Below are 26,737 nucleotides of genomic sequence, written 5' to 3' on the forward strand. Positions count from 1 at the left end.
CAAAATGAACATGGGCCGACAGTGTGGGGTTGCAGTCAGGAAGGCCAACTGTACCTTGTCATGCATCCACAGATGCATCTCCGGCAGGTCCAAGGAGGTGATCCTCCCCCTCTATGCGGCACTGGTCAGGCCGCAGCTGGAGTACTGCGTCCAGTTCTGGGGGCAGCAGGGCAGACCCTATGAGGAGAGGCTACGGGACCTGAACCTGTTCAGCCTCCACAAGAGAAGGCTGAGGGGGGATCTAGTGGCCATTTACAAACTAGTCAGAGCGGACCAGCAGGCAGTGAGGGAGTCCCAGTTTCCCCGAGCACTACCAGGAGTGACAAGAAAGCGGTCACAAGCTGGCAGACGGTAGATTCATACTAGACATCAGGAGGCGTGACTTCCCGGTCAAGGCAGCTAGGATCTGGAACCAACTTCCAAAAGAAGTGGTGCTGGCTCCTACTCTGGGGGTCTTTAAAAGGAGGCTGGATGAACACCTTGCCAGGGTTGTTTGACCCCAGTACTCTTTCCTGCCCATGGCAGGAGGTCAGACTTGATGATCTGCTCAGGTCCCTTCTGACCCTACCAACTATGAAACTATGACCCTAGCATCTATGAATCTAACAACACTTACTGTGGATACCTCTGTTTGCTACTTAGACTAGAGGTGGTAGCAGCCTGCGAATTACAAGAAGATTCCTGCTTCTCATGTATGTTCATGAAATAAGGTGAAAATATGCAGTTCTATTTTGAGTGGGTTTCTGCTCTGACCATCTGTTTGTGAATTGGACTACTCTAAAAAAGAGGTAGCTAGGACTTTGCAGTGAGGTGAACCTGATCAGCGACAGCTCACCTACCGCCTTTCACCTCTTACCAGTTAAGAGCCATATTTGAATTCAGCCATATCCCTTTTTAAAGGTTAATATTTTCTTGCACATTTATTATTCTTTGGTTTGGGGATGGTGGCCCAAGGGTCATTCTTGTGCATTTGTTCAAACTGTGTATTAATTTTATGTAATGTGACCACCTGTTTAGCAATGGTATCTGAATTAGGATCCTCAAAAATAATTTTCTTTATGATCATTAATAAAAAGTGCCCTGTTCTAGCTGAACCTAACTTTCTAAAGTAGAAAGACTGAAGCAGTAGATGCATGAGCTATCAAACTTTGTTTTTGACAATAACTACATTACCTTAACACCGTGTTTCTCCATCTGGGATATACATTACCCTGCATAGATGCAGCTTACTTTTAGATAGTACACACAAGGAAAGAATGGGAAAGCATAAGAAGGGAAAGAGGAAATATAAATAGAAGAGCAAATAAAAAGAAAAAATGAAGAACAACTACAGTCCCTCTTAAGTAGCTTGAGGGGTTACATTATGGTTAAAAGAACTATAGGTTATAGGTTCCTTTTCTATTATCCATAACAGAATCAGGGGGATACACAGAAGAGTAACAGACTTACAAAAGGTTTCCCAAACCAAAGCAGTTTGAGGACTGGTACCATAACAAAATATAATTTAAAAACTGTAACTTTAGTGTTCTTTTCATAAATGCTAAGTTAAAAGGTCAGGATATGCAAGTAGACAGTGATTAAAATTAAATAAAAATGTAAATGCTAAGCTCATTATGGCATGATTCAGCTACATATACATTTTTTCTGTGTATGATAGTAGCTATTATAGAATTACTATATCATTTTGGAAAGGTATGGAAGAGTTAGATGCTTACAGGCATAAAGGGTACCGAAGTTTGTAACTGCCCTTTGTGCCTTTTAAAAATCTACTTTGAGGTTGATAAAATAGCTTGCAGCATTTTATTGCTAATTAGGAGGAATAGTTCATAAAATCTTTGCTGCTGGACCCTCATTCCATCTCCCAGTTTTATACAGACTGTAGACAGGGTCATGATCATAAATAGAAGGACAAAAAGCAACATTAAGAAAGATTTTGTTTGCTCCTTTTTTTCAGGGACACAATCAAATCATAACATACAGCAGACCTGTGTATTTTTGTATATTGTGTGGCCTTATTTTGCTGCTAGATGGTGGATCAAAAGATAAAAATCCTTCAATATACACAGTGTACGGCTTGCAGCTCTTTTCACCTGGATCTCTCCGAACAGCCAGAGACCATATAATAGGTGAGTCAATACTTTGCCTGAGACACTAAAAATGAAATTGGGAAGCCTGCATTTTCTTATGTTTACAATCAAATGAACATAATGGAGGAGTGCCTTTGGGCCTTGAAGTCAAATCTGTACAAAGAACCAGAATGACTTAGTACACAGGTATGGTGGGGTCATTCCCTTAGCCTAAAACAGTCCTAGTGAAATAAGGATTATGTTAGTATTCTCTGCAGGAAGCTAACAAGTTTAGAATGATATTAGAAATGAACACCAGTTGTGAAATTCAGTTCATCTTCATAAATAATGTACCTATGGCTCCAGTAGATGTTACATTTATGACCCGATTCATTTGTTAGTCTCATCATAAATAGTAACTCTGCCAAGAAAAGAGAAAACAGCCTGTAAGTGGGTGCATCCAGGGACGTCTCACTCACTTGCAGCTCTGTTTCTAGATCACTTCCCACTCATCTGCCACACCTTGATGTTTTTAATAGTAGAAAAGAGAAAAGCGAGGTGAAGTATTATCCAGTCAGCAGTATGACTTGAGGGCAGAGATTTTCTTCACAGGGCTTGTCCTCCCCTACACCCTGCACCTTGCCACTTGCTGTTGGACTGTGGTTAAGGTCTTGTCACATCCACCTTTACACTGCATCCTTGGGCCTGTTCTCTCAGTTCCTAAGTCTACTTATCGTTAGTAACTCTTGGCCTCCAACATACCTAAGGTTAAGATGCCTATTCACTAATTTATGGATCCCCCGACTTATCGATTTTAATTTATAAAGCCTGTAATTCCTCAATTAACCGTCTATTGTGTATTGGTTTATTAACTCAATCAATTATCATCCTTACCCCTTATTGTTTAGTCCATAGCTTGCCAGCTCATTAACTTAATCAATGATCCTTGTAATTCAATGCTTAATAGTCCATTTCCACCTTAACTCAAGCAATGATCCTCTTAACTTTATCAATTAATGATTTTATATCCTGCTGGTTTATCAGTGTGCTCACCTATCTTTGGGGAAAGCTTACCACATCTCCATCAGTCTCCTCAATCACTGGTTCCATCTAGTCCCTCCAGCTGCAACTTGGCAGTGGGACTTCTCATCCCTGGCTCCAGTTCTGGCCTTGGCTCTGGATCTAACTCCAGTTCTGGCTCCAGCTCCACTCTGGCTCCAACTTCAGGTTCAGCTCTGGCTCTGGCTCTGGCTCCAGTTCTGTTCCTTACTCTGGCTTCATGTCTCCATGTGGCTTGCTTGGTACTTGAACTTTCCATGCCTTCCTCTCTCTGTGGATGAGAAAGTGTGCCAGCTGCCCCTTTGAGCCTCCGGTGGAACTCCCAGGAGCCATAGGGAGCCAGCTCCTGCCGCATGTGGTTGCCTGCTGCCTGCATTAGCCCCTCCAGTCCCTGCCAGCATATGGACAGCTGACAGTGCATCTTCAGAGCCCATGCTGAAACACCCTGTTCTCCTGGTAAGTCTTCAGGTGAGCTCTGGTCCAGCTGGCATGCGTGGACTGTAATAAGGTTTGGGACCCATGCCTGCTACAGCCATAAAAATATACCACATTAAACACTGAAGATTTTTGCAGTTGGTTTCCATTGTGCCTTATATTGAACATGTGGTAGGGTACCTACCACACAGTACAATGCCTGCTACATGGCAGGGCTTTAAGCTTACAAGCTGGTGTAGAGTGGCACAGGAAACTGAGCACACATGGCATAAGCTATCTTGCACTAACTACACACATGAACATTCTTAGTCTGCATATTAAGGCAATGGACAGAAATTACACACAAACTGGTATAAGTGATTGGAAACTGGTTTAAACCTGTAACAGAACAGAAGTTCAGTGCACATAGGCTGGTTTCAAAATGGCTGAACCTGGTTTAAGATGGACCTGGATGAATGTAGTATCAGATTTAACTGATTTAGGTTAAACTTCTCTATTGAACTTCTGTCTCAAATCCCTTCCCAGTTCAAGTTAGGTCTCAGTCTCCCAGCATCCCAGGATGCCTTGTACTCCCCCACAGCCCCCTCACAGGGCAGATAAATTAGCTTTGGCTGATCTGTCTGCTTCAGCCAAGATGGGCTTGCCCTGCCCCAGGCTGTCACAGAGCTCAGGCAACAAAAGCTCTGCATCCTACCTATGCCTGTTAGGCCAGTAGGGCAGGGCTGGGGAAGGGGGAACAGAACCCTCTGTGCCCCGCCCTCCCAGGTCCAGCTTTGCCCAGAAACCCAGGTCTTCCCAGCTGCCCACCCCCTCCCCTGTGTTCAACCTGCCTCCACATGTGGGAGGTAGCTGCCTTTCCCGACTGAAAACTGAATGCGAGTTCAGTTTATGGGTTCAATATTTGGAGCTTAGAGAAATCTGCAAAGATTGAATTGATTCCTTTTCAGGCTTTTTGACTGTCTGTGCTTAGCATAAGAGTTTAACTCAAAACTTTTCATTTCAGCAAATAATGCAGAGTAGCTTTTATGCAGTTGCTATTGCAGTCCACTTTCTTGTGTATACAAGCCCTAAAATAGCTTTATATACAAGTATCTCATGACAGATCACCAGGAGTTTTTCTCTGCACTGCTCTGGGGCAGTCACGCCTAGAATTCTGAGTTCTGCCTGGGCACTTCTTTACTGGTAAATTATTTACTGGTTGGTGATAGTTGAGACAAAAGCTGAAAAAATTATTAGGAAACTCAATAAATGTAATTGTATGCCATGAGTCTGGGTTATGTAAAAGCAATGACTTAGGAGGAAACATGGTAACAATTGTCCTGTATAATGAAGGATGTAAGTACAGGTCTGACTAGAGTGATTTGGAGAAGCACAAGGAATAATGGGATAAAACTGAAAGGTAAAATGTAGGTTAGGATTAAAACTACCTAAAAGCACAGGTGATGTGGTGGGGTGCATGGAGAGGCACGTGCCCTGACTGAGACTGGCCGCCACTGGAGCCACTGCTGGCTCCCATGGGCGGTATCTGCTCGCCACCTGCTTTCCCCTTCCCTCACTGCTGACATGGCCAGTGGCATCTGCAGGCTATCACTGCTTGCCACCCTCACCCTCCAGTACCGCCACCGGCATCTGTGGGCGGTTCCCGCTCACCCCCGCCAACACTGCTGGCTGCAGGCGGTCCCCGCTCACTGCCATAGTGCCCCTCCAGTCTCAAGAGGCACGAGTCATTCATGCCTAAGAGTGAACTATGCTTGTTGTGTAATAGTCTCCCCAAAAAAGTGGCAGAAGCCTAATTATTTAGGACGTTTAAAACCAGAAAAAAAAGAAGTATTGGATGAAGGAACTTCGTTACAGAGCAGATGACTTAATTGGCCTTATCTATCTGTGATTGCTATAGCTGCGCTTAAAGTCTGGTCATCACCTCCTACAAAAGTTCTGTTTTTAGAATAATATGCAGCTTTTTATATGTGCTCTTTGGCTCTTGTTTCTCCTCCTCTCAAACTAGGGAATAATGAAGACCTGCATCACTTATTTTCATTAGCTTCTTTCATTAGTTTCCCTTGCTCTCATTACAGTTTCTTCTTACATTTTATTCTAGCTGCCTGTCAAAGGTGAACAGTAAAAATGCTGATAAATAATTCAACAAGAATCCTAAATGACTCCTGGGATAAAGATAAATGGAAAAACTATAGCAACCACTATAGGATAAGTGACGCTATAAATGTGTTAATTTTGGCTGGCCTCAAAGAGATCGTGGAACAGAATTTTTGAAGTGGACTAAAAACAGGGAGGAGGGGGACTACAAACTCATATTGCCATTTAGCTTTTTTTGAAAAAATGGAAGTCACCAACTGGCAGAGGCTTTCCACCCATTTTTACCTTGTAGAACAAGTAGACTTACAGTGCTACCTATTTGAGCAGAGATCGGAGCCTCCAGCCTGGATCAGCAGTCTGACCAAAATCTTTCACTTCTTTGAATTTATGAGCCAGGGGCTTTCTGGTGTGAGAATGTGGAACGTTGACTTAGCACCTACCGTTCCATCTAGCATTTTTCTTCTTTTATAATACAATCCCCCTTCATTGCAGCAACAACTGCTTTGCAATACTTCTTAACAGCCAAGGAAATTAGATAGCCTCTTGTTGCTCTCAGACAATAATATTAATATTATGGTGAACTTTTTGTCTTTCCCATTAAGTAGCGGAAACATCACTTCTCTCACCAAACAAAAAATGTTGGACGTAAAGGCTTACGTCTCATATCCAGTCACATATTGTGCTTCCAGATGAATGTAGCTACCTGGATATAAATAGTTCTCTTAGATGGTGAAGATATTAAAGTGCTTGCATTTTGTGTATTCTCAATTATGCTAAATATGGGAGATGAAACCTTGGCCCTATCAAAGATGGGTGGTTTGCTCCATTCCATCTGCAGTGGAGCTAAGATTTTACCCATAATGTTAATTCCTTATAAATGCTCTTCCTAGTTATGCGTTACCTGAAAGGAGAGGCAGAGTATCCTATCTCAACTGTAATATATTTATATATTTTAGACTTGTATAAACTTGTGTGTGTAAAGTCATGGTGAAAGGAAGCTAACATTTTTCCACAGTATTGTGTTGTTCCAGGTATCTATGAAACAATAATGAACAGATAAAAAAACAAAACAAAAATTGTTCTTCTTGGAAGTCTGACTAAGAAGCTGGTCATTCTGATGTTGTACAAAGAACAATGAGATTTATTTCAAGGATGTGAAACAAACCCAAATCAGTTGCAGCAGTATCAAACAGCTAAGATCTTTTAAGTCAAAACTAACACCTTCCTCCCAAATAGCTCAGCTATTATTCCCTTGGAGGGAGCCAGTTGTAGTGTTGCTTTTCTACACAGGGCTTAAATAAGAAGGCACGCATATGCTGTCTGGGATTCTTAATACAACTTTAACTATTTAATCAGCTTCTTTTAACGCTCTTCTCTTCCCCAGGAAAACCAGATGATTCCTAAATTCAGTTCCTTTAAATACAATGGCTTTTTAAGTTTCCTTTCTCTAGGATACTCTCTGGTGCTGGGTAAGATTACCATGCATCAGGAAATGTCAAGCAGGGCACGAATGGAACTTGGCCTTGGACAGCCAACCATCCTCATTCCCTCTCACATGTGCATCCATTTATTAACACACACACTCTTCTGACACACTGGCAGTGAGTTCTGCTTCCTGTTCTTTTCATTTTTCCCCCTCCTGTTGTACAGGCTGTTCTTGAGTCATATTAATGCAATAATTCAGATACCAAGCGAATAGTAACATCAGGCTAGCTATGTAGTGAGTCCCTTGCCTCAAAGTGAGGATCTCTCATTACTTTAGTGCCAAGCTTTTGTAACACTCTCCTAAATTTCAAGGCACTGGGGGACTAAAAATCTCTGGGATCAAATGGAGGATTCAGGATAATCCCTAAAGCAGCTTACTTGCCATGTCTCTCCTAAGTAGCAATCCAAGAATAGTTTGGAATAGATAGATTGGATGGCCAAAAGGAGAAAGGAAAAGGTAAGGAAGAAGAGCTATTAGTACCATCTACAAGCAAGAGATGGAGAATGCAGTATTTCTCTATGCTTTTTTATGTATCTAATTTGTCAGTGGTGGATGATCATGATATGCATGACATAAATATGAACTTAGGTTTTCATTTAATTGGGTCTGACCTATTGTGCCAGTATTCAGACACTTCCATTCTTTCTGTCTGATACTGTAGCTTGTCCTTTTCCTCTTATGTTTGACTACTTCTGCAAGATTCACAAAATTATGATAGAACAGGGTGAAGATGAATTCAGTCAGAGTTAACACCAGTGTATTACTGTTTTATTTTAACCCAAGATGCATTAACACAGGCAGTTATAAGCAAAATGATATAATTAACATTTAACAAAGGAAACAAAGATGACTGGTAACATTTTAAAAGTCATCCTGGAAAAAAAAGAGAAGATCAGTAGATTGTTTCATTTATTAACAGGCCAAATAAGGAAAAAAATGGCAGCCTAGCAGGTGTAACTAACAAGTACACATTTGTGTACAAGGAAAATCATGAGAAACAGCAGAATATTTTTCTATGAGAAATGGGGCGTGTACTTTGGGAAGCAATTTTCCAGTCTCTCAGTGATCCTGTTAACATAATAAGTGTTTGTTTGCTTTCTCTTTGACTATTGACAGAGACTGGATCAGGTTTTCCTTTACCTCTTTTTGATGCAGCTTCAATTTGAAGCAGTATTGGCAGTAGTTCAAAGGCTGTCCTTTCATAAAAAAGCATTGCTTCCATTTTCACAGGTCTTACCATGAATGTCTCTCTTCAAAAGTTGTTTGCTCATCTCATTTGTATTTCGGTTCTTTCCCTCTCACTTGGTTTGTTTGGTGGCAGTCTTAAGCTCTTGCACCTCTCAACTTACTGTCACCTTCTTCAATTTATCTGGTTCTAGGTTCCCCATATCAGTGATTATTTCCACTCATTCAAGTAGTATTGCCTACACAGGGCATGATAGTGCCTGGTGAAGAGCATTCTGGCACCAATCCAGCAAAGCATTTAAGCACATATTTTTCTTTGACCATATGCATAAACCCTTTCAAGTTAGTAGGACTAAACATCTGCTTAAAATCAAGCCTCTGCTCAAATGCTTTCCTGGATCAAGAGAGTGAGCCCTCAGAAAGGTGAAGATGTTGAAGGTATGACACTGGAAGTCCAAATACCTGAGTGTTAATCCTGGCTTCTTAGAGGTTTCCATGCTGAAGAAATGCTATGTAAACATGACCCTTTACTCAGTAGATAAAGCTTGCCTTTGGGAGCATCTACATGTTGCCCTATTGTGACGTTGTTACTGCGCCATGCTTTAGTACTTTTTTGGAAGTGCTTTAGTAAGCATGGCGCAGTAACGTTACCATACGGCAATATGTAGATGTGCCCAAAGGCAAGCTTTATTTACTGAGTGAAGGCCCATGTTTACTGCGCCATGTTGTTACTGCGCTGTGCTTTAGTACTTCCAAAAGCACAGCACAGTAACAATATGGTGCAGTAATAACACGGCACAGTTAACATGGCCCTTTACTCAGTAGATAAAGCTTGCCATCTACACGTCGCCCTTCTGGAAGTACTAAAGCACGGCACAGTAACCACCTTTACTATACTGCACACAGCACACAGTTAGTTTTCACCACTACTTTGCTGTTGAGGCATGCTAAAATGGGGGAGCTATGGTGATGTAGCAGTGGATCATGTGTAGATTTATGTGATTGCTACATCACTGTAGTGCGTTGTACAGCGATATAGCACATTGCTGCGGTGACATGGGACAACGTGTAGATGCACGCTTTATATATCTGCTTACTTTGTTGCATTTTTAAAAATTTATTCACATTGGTCTTCCAGGGTCAAGGCAGTTATGTGAGAGTGAGATGGATACTGTTATCACTGGCATCACCAGCAGCTATCTTCCAGTTGCAGAGTCTTTAGTGACTGTCAGGCAAAATGCACTGTCAGAATTCAGTCTGACTGACCCATTTCAAATTCACTTGGCAGAACCCCAGGTTAGCTTTATGCTTTAATTCAAACTGAGCAGATTTGATACTGAGAAATGGCTAGTGCAGAATGCACAAAACCATTTATTCTGCCAGTCAGTGTTCAGCGTTGAAGTGAACTTTAAACTATGTATATTGCTTTAACTATATGTAAAACAGGGGGATAATATTTACATCACAGGCCTGTTGTGAGAAATAATGTTTGTAAAATTTTTAAATAGCATTGTGTGAATGCCTTATAATGTTGCCTATTATTGCTGTTAAAGAAACATTGAATAAAAATAATCTTTAAATAATAAAATGTCTCTAAAAGATAATCATGATTTCCAATATTAAAATCCACTCACTAGAAATCCATTGAAACATAATGGAAAGGTTAATTATTGCAGCATGATGCAGCTTCTCTCAGTTTTCTATATGAATACAAACATCCAGTTTTTGTGATACTCAGATACACTAACATCTATCTATTTTATTTCAGTGTTTTTGTATTGCTTCCCTGCAATTTCTCTTCTTGGCCTATTTCCTCAAATCAACACTTTTTGTATATATGTCTTGGAACAAATAGACATGTTGCTTTTTGGTGGTTCAGGTAAGTAGCATGTTATCAAGAGCTCATTGTTTCATGCCTTAGATTAATCTGTTTGGCAGTACATTTTTAAGCCCATCCATGCTTGAGTTGGCAATGACACAGTGGTATCATAGTTTCCTGGACCAGATGTTTCTCTGAAAGTATAGGCTCTCTAACTGTAGACTGCAAACCACCACCATTGCAAAAGTGCATTAACGCTACCAAATAAGTCTTCTTCCCCCCACCCCGCATCTTGGTCCATACTGAGGAAAATATGTTAGAAAAACATGGTAGTTGCTTCTAATTTTGTTAGGTTATTTCAACCATAGTACAATCAATAAGAACTAAAGAAAAAACAACAAGAGAAAGGGAGTGCTTAGTTAGTTTTCTCCCCTTTCCTGCCTTCTTTTTCTCTGTTGCTCAATCAGGAGAATACATTTTAAGCTTGCTACAACCAACATGAATGTCTAGAGCAAAGGTTCTCCAGTTTTAGATTGAAGGCACCCCACATTAGACTCAAGGCTTTCCGTGGAACATGCCAGCTTTTAGCTTTTACTTATAACCAGACTATGGAAAAATAATAGAGCAATTCTTCTGTTGCAAAGAACTAAGAAAGCCCATGACAGGTCAGACTGTTTTTGTTACTATATATTCTGGTTTGAAATCTCTGGGCTTATCTTGTGAATCATGTGTAAGTGTTTGCATCATACCTAACAATGTTAATATTGCATGATGCCCTTAAAAAGATCTTACAGTACCTTAGTTCAGAAACAGTGGTCTAAGGTATCTTCACAGTATAAAAACCTGTAGCATAATTAGAAGTCCTTTAACCTAAGAGGCATGCTGTAATGGAGTGCAGAAATATAAGGCATTTATATAGAAGGCATTTTAAAGTACCTTCCATTCTTTACTTCTTTAAAAAATTAAAAAGGGACACACCAGGGGTGAACATTTTTGCATGACACTATTCAGGATAAAGAACAAGTCATCTTTCAGGTGAAACCGTGGGCCCAGTGACCACTAGGGGTGTGTGTGACAGTGTGCATGCTCAGGACCAGGTCTCATGCCAGCCTGCCCATCTGTCTCTCTGGGGCAGTCCGCCCAGTCTTGCCTGCCACAACTTTGCTGTTCCCATAAACTGATGGTATAAAGTGGGAGGTTGCCTATTCCCCACCCTGATGCCAGGGGGCATTGTCTGCAGCTCCAAACCTGCCCTACACTGCATCCCATGCCTTGCAGATGTCATCCACATGATGTAATCATAACCTACACCACGACTGGTGCTCCAGGGTCTCACAGGGACTCTCCCTCCCTCTGTGGAGCAGTAGGTCATTGTGCTTGCCCTTTAGGTCTTTCTTTCATTCCACTCTCAGCCTCCTTGCAATGGAGGACTTGCTAAAACCAAGACTCACCATTAATTTGGCTTCTGGCCCAAACTACAGCTTGAAGCATCCACAACCATGCCTTGGCTTCTTCCCCACACATGGGGTTACTATTATATCCCTGCTAGGGCCTTTATACCATGCCCTACCCTAAGGCCTTCTCATCTTTATGATCAACTACTCACGGGGATGGCCCTTCAGGCTTACTCCCAGTTTGGCCCTGCTCAACATGCCCCTGGGACTGCCGTCTGGGCCTACTCCCTATTCAGCCCTACTCAGTCTCCCTCATGCGCAGCCCTTCAGGCCTACTCCCATTCAGCACTACTCTGTGTGGGCCACACAGCTACGCTTCCCACGCTACCCCCTCTGGGGTCTCCAAGATATAACTTCCCTGCTGGGCTCAGGCACCTACACATGAGCATACCTGTCCCCCACTAGTCCCACAACTCTACGCTACCTGCTCTGGGGTCTCTAGGATTTCGCAATCCTGCTGGGCTCAGGTGGTACTCTGCTTGCCATGCCTGGCCCCACTACACCCACAACTGCCTCCAAAGCCCGCCCGAAGATGGGGGCTGGAGTTAAGGCATCCCATCCACTTTTCACTGGGGAGGTAACTGGCCTGGCATTTCCTGGGAGCTCCCACACCAGTAGAAGCCCCACCAGGCCACCCATCCCCAGCAGGGTGCAGTTTTAGGTCATGCCCAGAACCAAGAGCCTCCTGCTTTTACCTTCAAGATGTTCTTGCTGCAGCTCAGCCAGGTATTGTTTCTGCCTGGGCTGGCAGCATCAAACTGCAGCCTTTGTATCCCTTGTTCTCAAAATGACTGCTGCCATTAGGCACCTGGTAGCTGCCTGACTCTAAGTGGCAGGCACCCAAAGGTGTCTTGCCACAGTGTATGAAACAGGCCTTATTCCATTCAGATTCGGACTTATTCAATTCGGATGTCTATGTCTGAATCATCAAATCACTCTGAATCACTCCAAATTGATTTGGAGATATTAAAGGGTTGCCTGATTCAATTTGGATTTGGAGATTTGGCTGCCAAATTGGGCTGAATCTCCAACAAATCAAATCGGCAACCGAAGGTTTGCACAACCCTAGTGACCACTCATTGACCCATTGAGGCCCTGATTTTACCTTTCATCTCTGAGGAATTAGTTTGACTGATCAGACAGGAAAGGTTTTCTTTATACAGCTAAGATTTGACATCTAACCTTACTGAATAACATTCTGGTCATGTAAGTCATCTTTGATTTTTCTTTAGGTTACATTTTCTCTTTGCATTTAGAAAGTAACAAACTTTGATATTTGTATTTCAGCTGCTGCTGGATTGGTATCTGCACTATATGGTATTTCTCGAAGCTTTGCAGTTCTGGTTGTACTATCCACTTTCTGCTTCAGTGCAGTGAAGGTAAGTAGACATAACTGCAGTGGTAGAATGGACCTGCTATGCTGAAGGGCATTCTCTGGTCTAGTGACTGGCATTAGTCCAAATTCTTCTTGAGCCATTTTATCAATTCTTGTTATCAAGCCAACTTAAACACGTGGTACTGCATGTTAGCTAAATGGAAATATCTTAACATCTTAGAAGTACTGGCATAAATATTAACCTGATTGATTGAACATAACACTTATGCATGGCCAACCTATATAAAGTACTGAATTGCTTTTTCAAAGCAAAAGGACCTAAGCAGCTCCTGGCATGGAGTACTCAAGGCACTCTGACTTCCTTGAAAGTTATGTCTGTTTATGCTGGCATTTTCTAAGAACATATATTTTCCATTACAACAGCATGCAGCACAGTTACTCCAAGTTTGAGCTTTGTTATATGTCCTAGAAATTAATCTTAGTCATAACTAACAGCTGGTTACCACTAACCTGTATCTGTATGTCCACTGTGTTTTTGGTAAGAGGTTATTGTTAAGTCACCAACACATGCTTCATAGTGAAATTTGGCAGACAAAGTCCATAGCTGAGAAGTGAATTGATATATAGGATGATATGCTGATATATATAATAATATGTGTATGTTTATGTGCATGTATGTAAAATTGTATAATAATATTAATATATTATGATACATAGCAAAATAGGCCATTTAAACTGCTTTGTCATTTTATGTTTGGTCTAAATGTTTTCATTGTAAATATTTTACTAAAATATTGTTTGCAGTCAGTTTTAAATGTCTTCTACACATGGTATGTTGCAATAAAATAACAGAAAAATATAGGATGAAATCCGGGCTCTACTGAAGACCACAGAAACATGTCTATTGACCATTAAGGGACTAGGATTTCCTCCTAGACTTGTGATAAAGCTACCTCTTATTAAAAATTAATTTAAGTTAGTTTTATCATTCTATTTTTAATAATATTATATTACAGTCTCAATATTTGATTTTTGTTCTTGTCAAGCATCTATGAAATGAAGCTTCAGACATGTATTAAGGTGCGAAATGTGTCTCAGGCAACTCTTAGCATCTACCAGACATCACCAGAAGGGGCAGCTTCTTTGGTGTCCCACTCTACGTACTGTCCCTTTGTGGGCTACAATATAGGTTCCTGGAGCATCATATGGATGCAAATGCCAGTAAGTCATAAAAATACTTTAGGGATACTTACACAGAGTCTGTTAAAAAGCACAGACTTGAGTTAAAATGCTGACCTCGAGTGACTTTGTCCCCTTTTCTGTAACAGTTATACCAGCAGTGCCCAAACTTTTCACTCCATGGGCCGGATAGGTGGTGGTAAGTCTGTCTGCAGACTCAGTCTAGCTTGTGGACCCAATCCAGTATGCAAGGCAGGTACAGCAGGGACCTGAACTGATGCACAGGGCAAGTGGGGCCCAGCCCTGATCCAGCCACGTGGCAACAGCTTGGCCCCCATCTGGCCATAGGGTGGGGTCAGTCCAACCATGATCCAGCCATACGGGGGGGAGGGGTTGGAGAGGGGGATGGAAGGGGGTGGCCTGGCTCTGATTTGGTGTGAGAGTAGGGCGAGGCTAGGCCAGGCCCAATCTTACTCCTGTGTGGGAGTAAGGCAGGGCCAGCTCAGTCCCAATCAGCTGTACAGGGCTTGGTAATTTGGCAGAGAGGAAGGGGTAACAGTATTAATTCCCACCACTCCCCCACTGCAAAATTTTTCAATTCATGGGGAGTCACAAGGGCCAGATGTCATAGCTCCATGGGCCAGATTTGTCCCATGGGCCAAAGGATGAGCACCCCTGAATTATACCAAGGCTTCTTGTTTCCAACTATATTAATGGGTCAGCAACTGACAACTGAGAGTGGGGCTGCCTGGGAGTATGTGTCTGTGTGCAAAAGGAGAGAAAGTTTGGAGAGTCAACCAGGGAGCAAGTGGAATAAACAGAGATGAGGAGATGGAAAGAGAAGGAATAGTGTTAGGGCATTTTTGAGGACGCAGATTATTTTAGGTGTCTGGGAAAAGGCCAGGTCTCTTATGGAATAGGAGGGTTCAGCATCTGAGGGCAGAAGAGGCGAGGTGATAGTAGTGTAGAGAGTTTAAAAATAGATTTTGTAAATAGTATCAGGGAAAAGCCTCTTAAAAATTCTCCCACTTCTAAATCTTTCTTTTTTAGCATAATAGTGTAAATTGCAACATGCAGGTGGCTTTGTAGATAAGCGATCTTGCTCATGGATTAGACTTCAAACTGCTTAAAAATATGCTTATAATTTTACCTTGGAGTTCTAGAGTGCTGTGAAAGATTTACAAGATATCTGCTGTAAATTAGCCATATTAAGTACAGATTTTCTGTTCACATAGAAATTACACCTAATTTTAATTTTTATGGTATTGGGCTCCTGAAGACATTTTTAAACAGGATAATTTAAAGCATGTAAAGATGATTCCACTTGCTTCATCTTATAACCTTAGTCCTCTTGGGTATTAGAATTCTCCTATATCTCTTCTTTGTACCACATGAAAGGAACACTTGCATTAACCTTCCTTTCTTCCTCAATCTTTTTTAACTCTTTAGCCAGCTACCTAGGGAATGATTCCTGTCACCTTTACCTATGATTAGTGTCATTGGCTTCTGTGGGAATGTAGAGGAGGAGTACTGCTCAGCTTAAGGAATGGAGAGAGGTAATTAGCCAAGGTAGTTTGAAGTCAGGCAGAAGCAGCCAGAGCAGCATGGCACCTTAGCCTGCTTGTACATTTCACAGGGGTTTACTTTGGTTTAATTCTACCTAAATTGAAGTGGTGGGTTTTTAAAAACCCCACATCAATTTAAACCAAAGTAAACCCCCATGCCATGTACACAAGATTCGGGTCCTTACCTGCCCCTCTGGTAGCAGGGGGTGCAGCAAGGCGAGCTGCTGGCGGGCCAAGCAGTCCCTGAGCTGGGGGGGAGGGGCCGGTGGTGGCGGAGCAGTACTTCCCTGTGCTGTGGCGGCAGTACCCGCCCACAGGCACCTGTCCCAGGCAGTCCTGGGGGGCCACCGCAGCTGCAGAAGGAAACACTGGGCCCTTGCACAGCTCAGGCAGGCAGGCAGACAGAGTCCAGGGAGAAAAAAGATCAGGCTTGACACTTCTTTTTTTTCTTCAGTGGAACCTGCTTGCACAGGCTGCCGCCGCTGCCTGCACAGCCTCTGAGCTGCACAGGGCTTAGTGCTTCCCTCCACGGCTGTAAGGTAGCAAACTAAACCACTTTAGATATGTTTTATTTTGCTGTGCTCCAAAGTCATTTAACATGCAATGCACTGTTGACTGTGTAAACAGCTACACCATTAAAGCTGATTATGCCGCTGACAGTGTAAACAGCCACACCATTAAAGTGGTGCAAAAGGGCATTTAAGTCATTTTAAAGGCCAATTTTGTGGCATGTACAAAGGCCCTTAGGGACTAACATAAATGTTACAATCTATAGACTAGAGATTTTTACCTGGCTACCAGAAATTTTTCTTTTCCTTTGTAATACCTTTCAAGTCATTCCTCCAATTCTTTTTGCCTCTTAGCAACTTTCTTCGTTGCTCATAGGTACCTGTCTGTTCTGTGAGATGATAGAATTGCACCGAGTGAGACATCAGCTTATTGAATACGTGCAAGAGTAGCTGTAGAGCCCAATCCTTGAATAATAGTCCCTTCTGCATTTATCTCATGTGAAGTCCATATTTACCAGTCCTGAATATGGTGCAGAGTTCTTCCTGAGGTTTCTTCTTTCTTCTGCATTCTGAGCTCTTCTTTCCTCAAAAGCCTTCATTCCACACTTAATGGACTGTTTCCAAGCGCTTTGATCTTCAGTAATCTTTTCCCAGTCACTTGGGCCAATGTTCATTGCCTTCATATGTCTCTTGAAAGCATCTTTGAAATGGAGATAAGGATGTCGGTGTGGTCTTTTTGTGATCCTTGGGTGTATAGCTGTCATCCATTCTCCACATTTGACCAAACCATTTAAGTCAGCCCTGACTGAAAAGGGAATGGATGCTTGCAATGTTGACCTATTCCAAGATCCCAGTGTAGGCAACTTTGTTCTGCCAGGAAAATCCTAGAATGCAGCAGAAGCAACATAAGTGAAAGCTGTTGAGACACTTTTCTTAAGTAAAGTATGTGGTCCAGGATTCACTGCCATACAAAACCATGTTGATGATGCAACTTTGACCTAGGTCTTAACAATCGTGTTGTTGTTCCACACTAACCTGCAGAGTAATCTCATGGTACCTGAGGCTAGTGTTCAGCTTCAAGTGACAGGCTGTTGGTAACAATGAAACCAAGGTACATAAATTTACTTACAACATGCAGTACATTTTCACCTATTGCGATTGTGGGTGGTGAATCCAGGTTCTGGCCCATAACATTGGTCATCTTGATGCTGACTGTAAGACCAAAATCTAGGCAGGCATGAGCAAAGCAACTGATGAGCCTTTAAAGTTACTCTGTGGGCTATTATTGCAGCAGCAAACATCACCTCATGTATCAAAACTTTTCAGTCTTCACTTTAAAGCATGTGACATTGAAGAATTTTTCATCGAAGCATATATGTAAATTCCTCTAGTGGCAGTCCCAAAAGCATATGTCAAAAGAAGAGAAAAGAAAAAAGACCCTAACAGGGTCAGGACAAGGACACAGTCCTGCTTGATTCTGCTTCAGATCTCAAAAGCCTCAGATATTTTTCCATCATAGACGACTGTTCCCTGCATTCTGTCATGGAAAGAGTGGATTATGTTGAGAAATTTTAGAGATAGCAAGTCCTTTCCAGTGATTTGAAGAGGCTTTTTCTGCTGGCGAGGTTGAAAGCCTTGGTCAGATCAATGAAGGCAATATAGAGTTCTTTTTTATTCTCTAATTTTTTCTTGGAGTTGTCAGAGTGAGAAGATCAGATCTATGCTGGACCTACTCATTCAGAAGCTCCACTGTGACACAGGGTAAATGTGACCAGCAAGGATGTGAAGTCTTCCAAGGACCACTCAAGCGATGATCTTTCCAACAATGCTTATTAGTGAAATGCCACAATAGTTGTTACAGTCATTTTTATTCTCGTATAGTGTCACAGTATTGGCATCTCACACATCTTATAGTACTGTCCCTATTGTCCAGCAGTAAGAAAGAAGCTTGTATAGGTGGGGAAGAAACACAGATTTCCCATGCTTGATCATTTCTGTGGGAATGCCACCTTTTCTTAGGGCCTTGCTATTGGCCAGATTGTCTGTGATCTTACTTAGGTTCTCAACAGTTGGAATATCACCAAGCTCTTCAAAGACTGAGTGTCAATAAAGTTAAGGGCTGTCAGTGGCATAACTTTCTCTTGAATAGAGTTTAAGATGATGTTCTACTCATTTATCCATCTGTTGCTTCCAGTCTTCTCCCGACGCTGTCCTCAATGGATCTAGCTTATTTGTAGTTGGACCTGCCACCTTCTTGATTCCATCATATATGCCTCTGATGTTTCCAGTGTCATATGGAGATTTAATTTCCTTGCACAGTCTCAGCCAATGATCATTGGCACAACAACTTGTGATTTGTTCAACAACAGTCCTTGCTTTCCTCAGTTCCTTCGAAGTTCCATCTGAGGCATTCTTCTTCATAGCTATTATTCCTATAAAACTCTATCTGGAATATAGTTTTGTTAGGCATTTGGGTCATTCTTTGCACTGGAGTATCTAATAGTATTAGTTGTACCGCTTTCTCCTTCTCTTTAGCCGGCTTTGGCAGCATAGCGCGTAGTGTAAAAGTGTCTGTGCTCACTCTGTTTCTGCTCTAGATTGTAGTTCTGTAATCTTGAGCAAAATTGACCAATTTAATAGCCATTTGTCACAGGGTCATCTGTTCTTTTAAGAAGGGGCTGCCAGCCCTGATAGGACATTCAACTGCAGGGCATTTTACTAATGAGGGAGTGTCCCATGTGGAGATTTAAAACTCTAGAGGAGAGAGCAGAAAGGGAGATGAACTGTAAGAAATCAGTTTGCAGAGAAGAGAAGCCAGGTTGCTTGCACTGGGGAAAAGCCAGAGCGGAAAGTGGCTCTAATATCTGCAGAAGATGGAGATCCTCTCCAGATATTTGTTCTGTTTGTGTTGTTAGAAATTGAAGTGTTTGCCAGGAAATGAAAAGGTGGAAGGATGATAAAGGACCTGCATACACCATGCTTCCCTCAGCCAGTGAAGAAACTATATTTGTATTTCTTGGATTCTCAGATACCCATTAGATCCTGGAGACATGCAGCCCAACCTCTTGACTCTTACTGCCTAATAAGCCTATACCACCTCTCTCCATGTTTTTTTTTTCCTTCCTTTTTTGCCACATCTCTGGACATTTAAAGGATACTTTTTAAAATGTAAGCCAGAGGTGCTGAGTACTTGGGGGCCTGAGGGCGCTACCCTCTCTGGGAAGAGGGTGGTCACCTGAAATGCAGAAAACTTCCACGTGTCCATCATCTGAGCCCTGGCAAAAATAATAGTTGGCACCCATGATGTAAGCCAGATCTTTTATTTTTTTCACAATTATTAAAAATCAAGGGTTTAATGGATTCCATTTCTCTGTCTTCTATACCAGTTACTTACTCTGCTCTAACTAATATAGTAGTATTTTGGTGTAAGGCAGAGTAATGCATCCCGAATGATGTTGGATTTACCAGTTTTTTTTCTTCTGTGTTCTGTTCCAGCCAGCTGGCTTTGATTTGAAGCTTAGCCAGAGCCAGACAAATTTTTATACAGCTTCTTTTAATTGTTAAAGAAATTTGTAGGTTATCTTAATCAGAGTGGAAAAGAATTGGATATTAATTTGAAATAAATTTACTCATATGTGGCACAGCTGCATGTTTCATTTTTAGATAATTGCAAATTGTCTTCACAGGAGTTATATAGTCTGAGTGGCTCTGCTACATATGCCTGCTTAAAAACAAACAAACAAAAAAGAAACCTCCCCAGATAATATATATACAGTTTTTAGTAGACATTTACTAAAATAAGTATGTATTTTAGCTCTCATTCTTAACATCTCACAGTTTATTTAGTTTAATACTTAGTCTGATTCAATACCAAGCTCATCAGTTATAATAATGAGGCAGAGTAGTGCTTCCTTCTACCTGCTTATTAACAACACTTTCTTCATCTGTATGCTAATAATTTTGACATGTATTTGTCTTAATTAAGGTTTTACAATGGCAAAGCTCTCTTTCAAATTGCTAAGACTGCCTCAAAATGTTTCTAAACAAGATTGAATGGCCCCGTGTGTATACACAGAATTCCCAAATGTGCAAGTGACCAAATATAGAATTACAGGAAAGTTGAACAGTTTTATTTCTCTCACATTAAAATACTTCAAACCTGCAGGAGACTTCTGGATACAAGGCTTATCATTGTATATATTTCCCCATTAAGACCCATGAGAGCCAAGCAAAAGCCATTAGGGATGTTAATTTTGGAAGGAGATGGCAGATATTATGCTTTTAGTTAATGATTTGTTATTTGTAACCTTTTACATGTCCAGAAGTATAGGTGGTTTATATGGTGTATTCAGTGCTTTCCATGGGTGATATCACAAGCAATTCACGTACACCTAAATATAGAGATATGCATTCTTTCCTGGATTTAACACAATAAAAATAAAATGTTTAGAAACCTGTCTGTACAGACTGAGAAGTTCCAAGATCAGTTTATGTGAGAAAATAAGTGGGTTATGATATAGTAGTACTTCACAAGGAGTCCAAAACTCTGGAAGCAACCACCAATTCTAAGTAATTCTAACCACCAATTTTAAGTCTTTTCCAATTAATACATTCAATACCAGCTAAAAGCCAGTGTAGCCCAAACATAACAAAAGCTTGATTTTTAAGGTTTTGTTTTTCAAGGCTTAGAGGTATAAAGTGTCTTTTTTTCATTTTTGGATATTTTACGAGATCATGAAAACTTGGTTGAAGTTTATGACAAATATAAAGAAGGCAACACAACCTCAGTAAAAATCTAATTTATTTGTCTTGCCATAGTGCTTAGCAGCTCAAACCAGGGAGCAGGACTCTACTTTGCAAGGACTCCTCATTATTATGCATGCAACACAAAAGAAAAGACAGCTCCTTTTCCCAGAGAGTCTAAGCAGAAAGCAAGAGACAAAATAAAGGGACAGACATGGAGGAGAACAAAGAAATATTGAGATGATGGGGGTCAGCATGACAGGCAGTGTGGTTCCAGCATTCCAGGAGTCTGATCTTTGTCAAGTGTTTTAAAAGATAAAGAGGTAGCTGTGCAGATGTTTACAGAGAATTCCTCCTACCTTTCTGAAACTGTCAGACCATCCAAATACATCAGCATTCTGATCCTTAATTTGTAGTTCTACACAATTAGTCTAATAGCATAATAAATGCTTCTAGGACAATTGACAGTTCCCAGTCATTAGTGCTCACTGAAAAGAGAATATGCTGCTTACAAATCTACCATTAAATTTGTACAGAGGTTTCAGTCACAGCTTCCAATTTCCATCTGCTTTCAGAACGATTCTTCTTTTTGGCTGAAGTTTACTTTTATATGGTCTCAACCAAATACAGATGTTTTACAGGTCTGGGAATGGAGCAAGGAGCCTTTTTTCCCCACTTAAATTTGTTAACATATTCTTAAAAAATAGAGAAATTATGGACAGTTGATTTTCATAGCCTACCTTGCAGATTATGCTCTATGATGAGTAGTATGTGCTTCATGACATAATTTGGGGTAGATAAAAATGGCAAAATGCTGATAGAATTGTTAAGTTATTGTAAGTTAACTTCTCATCATGCACTGTACCCATTTTCTGGGATATTTATGGTTCAGGTTCAGGTTTGCAGCTTGTATGCTATCCCTGACACAACTGTGGCCATCAACACTAGCGCTTGTGACCATGCAAATTTCTAGTCTTGATATTTTTTGCTGCTGTTGTTGTTGCACCAGTCTGCATTACATCTCTGACGGGACATCTACACAAGATGCTACATCGCCATAGCAATGAGCTACTATGCCATAGCTTGTTGTTTGGTGACCTAGCATCAGTGGGCATGAACCATGATGGCATTACTACTGCACAGTAACAACTGAAAATAACGATGCGGCAATGGGACTGCACAGTGACTGGCGTTAAGCAAGAACTAAATGACTACGCAGTAACACCTGAACAGTCTGGCACATGTGTAGATGTGCCCTGAGATGAGGAGAGTGTTGTAGAAGAAAGCAAGGAGGTTTAGTTCCTGTTATCCAATGATTCTGCTGTGTTGGGGGCATTCTTTGCCTCTGGAGTGGGAAGTTCACCTTGAAACTAGCTGGAAAAGGTCTTCAAAAAGAGAGAAACAACAAGAGACTGTAGTTTTTGAATATACCTTTTTTAAAATGTATTCTTCCCCCACCCCTTCCACCTTACCAGGATAACACATTTTAAAGTTCAAAGAAACCTTTATCTTCCTTTTTATTGGGTCATTCTGGGATTAGGTAGACCTGTGGTAAAACAAGACTTTTTTTTCCTTTTCTTTTCTTTTTGGTCTCAGTGTTTGTTTTAATTCATCACTTTTATCCTTAATTCTTCACCTCCCTTTCACTTGTTTTAAAAGCCAGTATTTGTGCACTTGGATCAAAATCAAAATTTTATGAGAAAGAAAAGAGAGCAAGACATCACTGCCATAGAATACATAGGAAGTCAAACTCCCTGTCTAAAATGACAGGCAACATCACCATCCAAGAGTAAAACCTATTATTCCTATTCTCCCACTGAGACAAATTGTTGTCCAATTGTTGACTATGTTGTTCTTTCACCTTTTAAAAGTAGAGCTCTACCAGACATTAGTCAGGAAGGAAATGACAAAAATGGACTAGGGTTCATTACACTGAAGCTAGATAAATGACTAGAGAAGTGTATCTGCACATTTTATTGAACAGTCTGGCTCAAGCAACACACTATCTTCCTAGGCTGGGGGAGAGGGGTGTAAGAGCAAAGCACCCTGGGAAGCTGGAGGACTGTGCTGTGGCTCCTTTCAGAAGAGAATGTGTGTGTAAATGGTCATTCTCCCAGGACAAACTCTCTTGGGAGCGATTTAACTTCAGTTGTTTCTGGTTTATTTTCCTCCTGGAGTAGCCATTTTTGCTCAGGGAGAAAAATCCTGAACATCTGTACACTGGTGATTTCTAAATATGGTACAGCTTCTTTTGTTTGAATATCAAATGTATTACTTTAATGAGATTATTAGTTTTTCCTCTAGTGTTTCATTAAAGGGACAAAAAAGAATCTTGCCATTGTATGTAGTTTTCTAGTATCTTTTCTAATTACTGATTACAGTAGTATTACAGTATGTGCAATCATGAAGTATGCCTGTAACCTCTCAGCCATTCTCACAATAATAGATTGTAATGTGAGAAAGGGCTACAAATCTAGTATATGGCATATAAATGGAAGTGCTGGAGGTCTAGTATTATATATAGGCAGTGATTTCTTTTAAAAACCTAAAAATTGCTTTACTAAAATACATGCTTTATTATTTGTCCTTCCTGTTAGGAACCATGGGATGCTCAACACATTCCAGCATTGTTCTCTGCTTTCTGTGGCCTTTTAGTTGCACTTTCTTATCACCTTAGCAGGCAAAGCAGTGATCCATCTGTTCTTATGTAAGTTGTCAGAAGACTTTTTTCCTCATTGATTTTTCTTTGTGGCATATAAAGTACAATTTTGCACACAGTGATATTTAAATCTAGATTTCCAAATTCTGTAATTCTGATGCATCTTCCAGTGGAGCTCTGTGGGGAAAAAAAGCTGATACAGAAAAAATTTGCAGAAGGACTTTGTATATACTGTTATCAGTGTTTTAGAAAATACCCTCTTTTGGAGAGAGCGGTCAAGACACCAGCAATGAAATATGTTCTTACTTCTAGATAAATGGTATGTGAAAGGCTGTGATCCATAAAACATTCATGCATGTGTTTAATTTTACTGTCACAAGTATATCAGTGGAAGTTGGTGAGATTATTCATAATAGTAATGGTAAGTCCTTGAAGCCTGGAGTCAAAGATCATTGTTAATGTTTGTTTGGTCATGTGTGAGAAACAGTTTTAGGTTGTGGTTCCTTCTAATGCCCAGGTATCCCAGTCACAACCATCCAATCAGACTAATCACTCATTGGTAGTTCTGTCAGTGGTCTCAACAGAAAAAACAAGAAATAAACAAACAGAAATCAAACTTTTCAGCTTACCAGTGGGACAGTTCCCTGAAAATTATTGTGGTATGGTAGGGAGCCTTCATACCAGCTGTACATGATGTTCTACTAGTTCTGTACATAAATAAAGGACTTTCACCAGGGCTGTAAGTCTGATGCTTTTCTTAGTACCAAATTCTCTGGGCCAGATGTTTTTGTCTAGCAAATAATTTCTTAACAACTAAGGAGCTAACTAATCTTTAGGTCGGGGTGACCAACCCACAGTACATGTGGCAGAAGTGTCATGGGCAGCTCTTATGTGTGACACATGACCCCTTACACTTAATAAAAGGAGGCACATGAACAGAGGCAGGAAGGCTAAAGCCTCAAACTGTGTGGAGCAGAGAGGTGGCTGGACAGGGGAGGTGTTAGGTGCTTTTCCACCACAAGTCAGGTTGACCCTTCTCTGGTACTTTAGCCACCTCAGGGCTTTGGATCCTTTCTCACATGGAAGCAGTTACAGGGCCAGGAAGTATTTACCTGGCTCTTGGTGGTGACATCTCTCATAGTGGTATTCTGCCTCAGCTCCACACTGTAGCCAGAGGTTCAAACCTTCCTCCTCCATTGGAGCACCCTAGGGCACTAACTGTATCAGGTACACCTCTGGGAGGCAGAGCTTAACTTGTGGCATGCTTACCAAAAAAGTCAGCTATCACTGCCTTAGGGGATGTCCTGGGGTCTTCCTGATTACCATAGTTTCAAGAAATGTGTATAAAAGCATCAGAGAAATGGTATACACTATCTATGAAACAGGCCTGCTTTCCAGCAGTTGTCCATAGTTACTTCCAATTGTCTTTGCCTCTCCATAGCTTTTAACTAGGCCTGTGTGAAGTGGCTATTACTCGCTTCGGATTCAGATTCAGCCGATTTGGGGGACAGTGGTTCGATTCGGTGATTCAAACCACTGTCCCAAATCAATTCAGCTGAATTCGATTCGGCGATTTGGCCACTGCCGAATCTCTAAATCGAACAGGTCCCAACCCCTGCTGGCTCTCTCAGCCCTTTCAATGGCTGCCCCACCTGGCCCCAGCCTGCCAACTCTTTTAAAAAAAAAAAAAAAAAAAGAAGCCCGGCACTTATCAGCTGCTGCCAGGCGGGGGAAGTGGGGAGCCTGCTGCCCCCCACTGCCCCATGCTACATGGGGGGCTCTGTCAGGAGCCCCCCTCCCCCCTTCCATTCTCCCAGCCCCATTGATAGCTGCCCGTTGAACACTGGGGCCAGGCGAGGCAGCCATGGAGTGCAGGGCTGGGAGAGCAGGCATGGGTTGGGAGGTGCTCAGGGGGTCCCGTTCCCCCTCCTCCAGCCCCCAACCCCTCGCTCCCTACTTACTGGCATGGAGTACAGGTCTAGCTCCCTGTGACAGCAAGTGGGGACTGCCTAGATCTCTGAAGCTGTCAGAATCCTTTCCGAATTGATTTGGAGAGCTTCAAATTGATTTGGACCTTTTATTGGTCTCCCGATTCTATTTGGATTCAGAGGTTTGGCCACCGAATCAAGCTAAATCTCCTCCCAACTGAATTAGCACCTGAGGCTTTGCACAGCACTACTGTTAACTTCCCTTCTCCTTTCCCGTCTTGTCTAAAGCAACAGCTTAAGTTAAGGAGTCTGTATGATCCAGTTGGGGATGGCCCTGCTTTGAGCACGGTGTTGGACTAGATGACCTCCTGCGGTCCCTTCCAACCCTAATTTTCTATGATTTCTATGATTCTACTTAAAAAGGAGTGTGCATTAAAAGCCTATTAAAATGCCATTCTACAAACAGGGACAGAATCAAGGAAGAACCAGTAACATAGTAGATCTGAAAACTGGTTTGATATTAGCAGATATGCATGTAGAAATGACAGGTTTCTCCTTCTGGGGAAGGGGGAAGGGTTTTTCTGGCATTCATTGGAGGATACAGGAGAAAAAACAGGAATGAGAGGGAAGTTAATTCCCAAGGGAAGGAAAAAGTAGAGGCATTAATTGGAATTGTTCAGTTCTTCAGATTTACTGAGATGTAATGTAGTTATCCTCAACCTCCCAGACAGAGGACATACAAATCAGATGTTTGTATAAATATTTACATTAATGCAAAAGAGCAGTCAGAAAAGTGCTTCCTCTTACTTTCTTTGAGCCAATTGAACGCCCGTAGGATCTTTTTAATTGACTTTTATTGACCCTAGACCTACATGGGTGACTTTTGGTTCATTGCACATTACACTATAGAATCTAGATAGGACTATAGAGGAGAAGAATGTGCAATGCCCCTCATAGTGGGGAGCTGTATTGTCTTCCTGCATAAAATGCACACAAAAAAATATAAGGACTGTACTGTGAGTTCTTGACATTTTAAAGAACTTACCCTAAGTATATATTTTCTCAGGATATACTCAAGAAATAATCCCCAGGCAATTATTTTCTTCAATTGAGTAAAAACTCTTTCCTTTTGTTTTAAATAACGTGTTTAGAGTCCTTGAATTCAGTTCTTGGTCACCTTGAAAAACTAGTTTCTAATCCCCTAACAACCTTAGTCAAAT

The 26,737-nt window shown here is 41.4% G+C and overlaps 1 protein-coding gene across 1 annotated transcript in view; it reads left to right on the forward strand.

Annotated features, from left to right (window-relative positions):
- PCNX2 (pecanex homolog 2 (Drosophila)) overlaps positions 1-26,737 on the forward strand; it is a 258,890-nt gene that overhangs the window by 81,676 nt on the left and 150,477 nt on the right. Inside the window, 4 exon segments of the mRNA XM_019549852.1 lie at positions 1,955-2,126; positions 10,094-10,204; positions 12,886-12,977; positions 23,528-23,637. Of these exon segments, the coding sequence (XP_019405397.1) occupies positions 1,955-2,126; positions 10,094-10,204; positions 12,886-12,977; positions 23,528-23,637 (485 nt within the window).

This window comes from Crocodylus porosus, unplaced genomic scaffold (genome assembly GCF_001723895.1).
Source record: "Crocodylus porosus isolate Cpor-Errol unplaced genomic scaffold, CroPor_comp1, whole genome shotgun sequence".
NCBI classification, from domain to species: Eukaryota; Metazoa; Chordata; order Crocodylia; family Crocodylidae; genus Crocodylus; species Crocodylus porosus.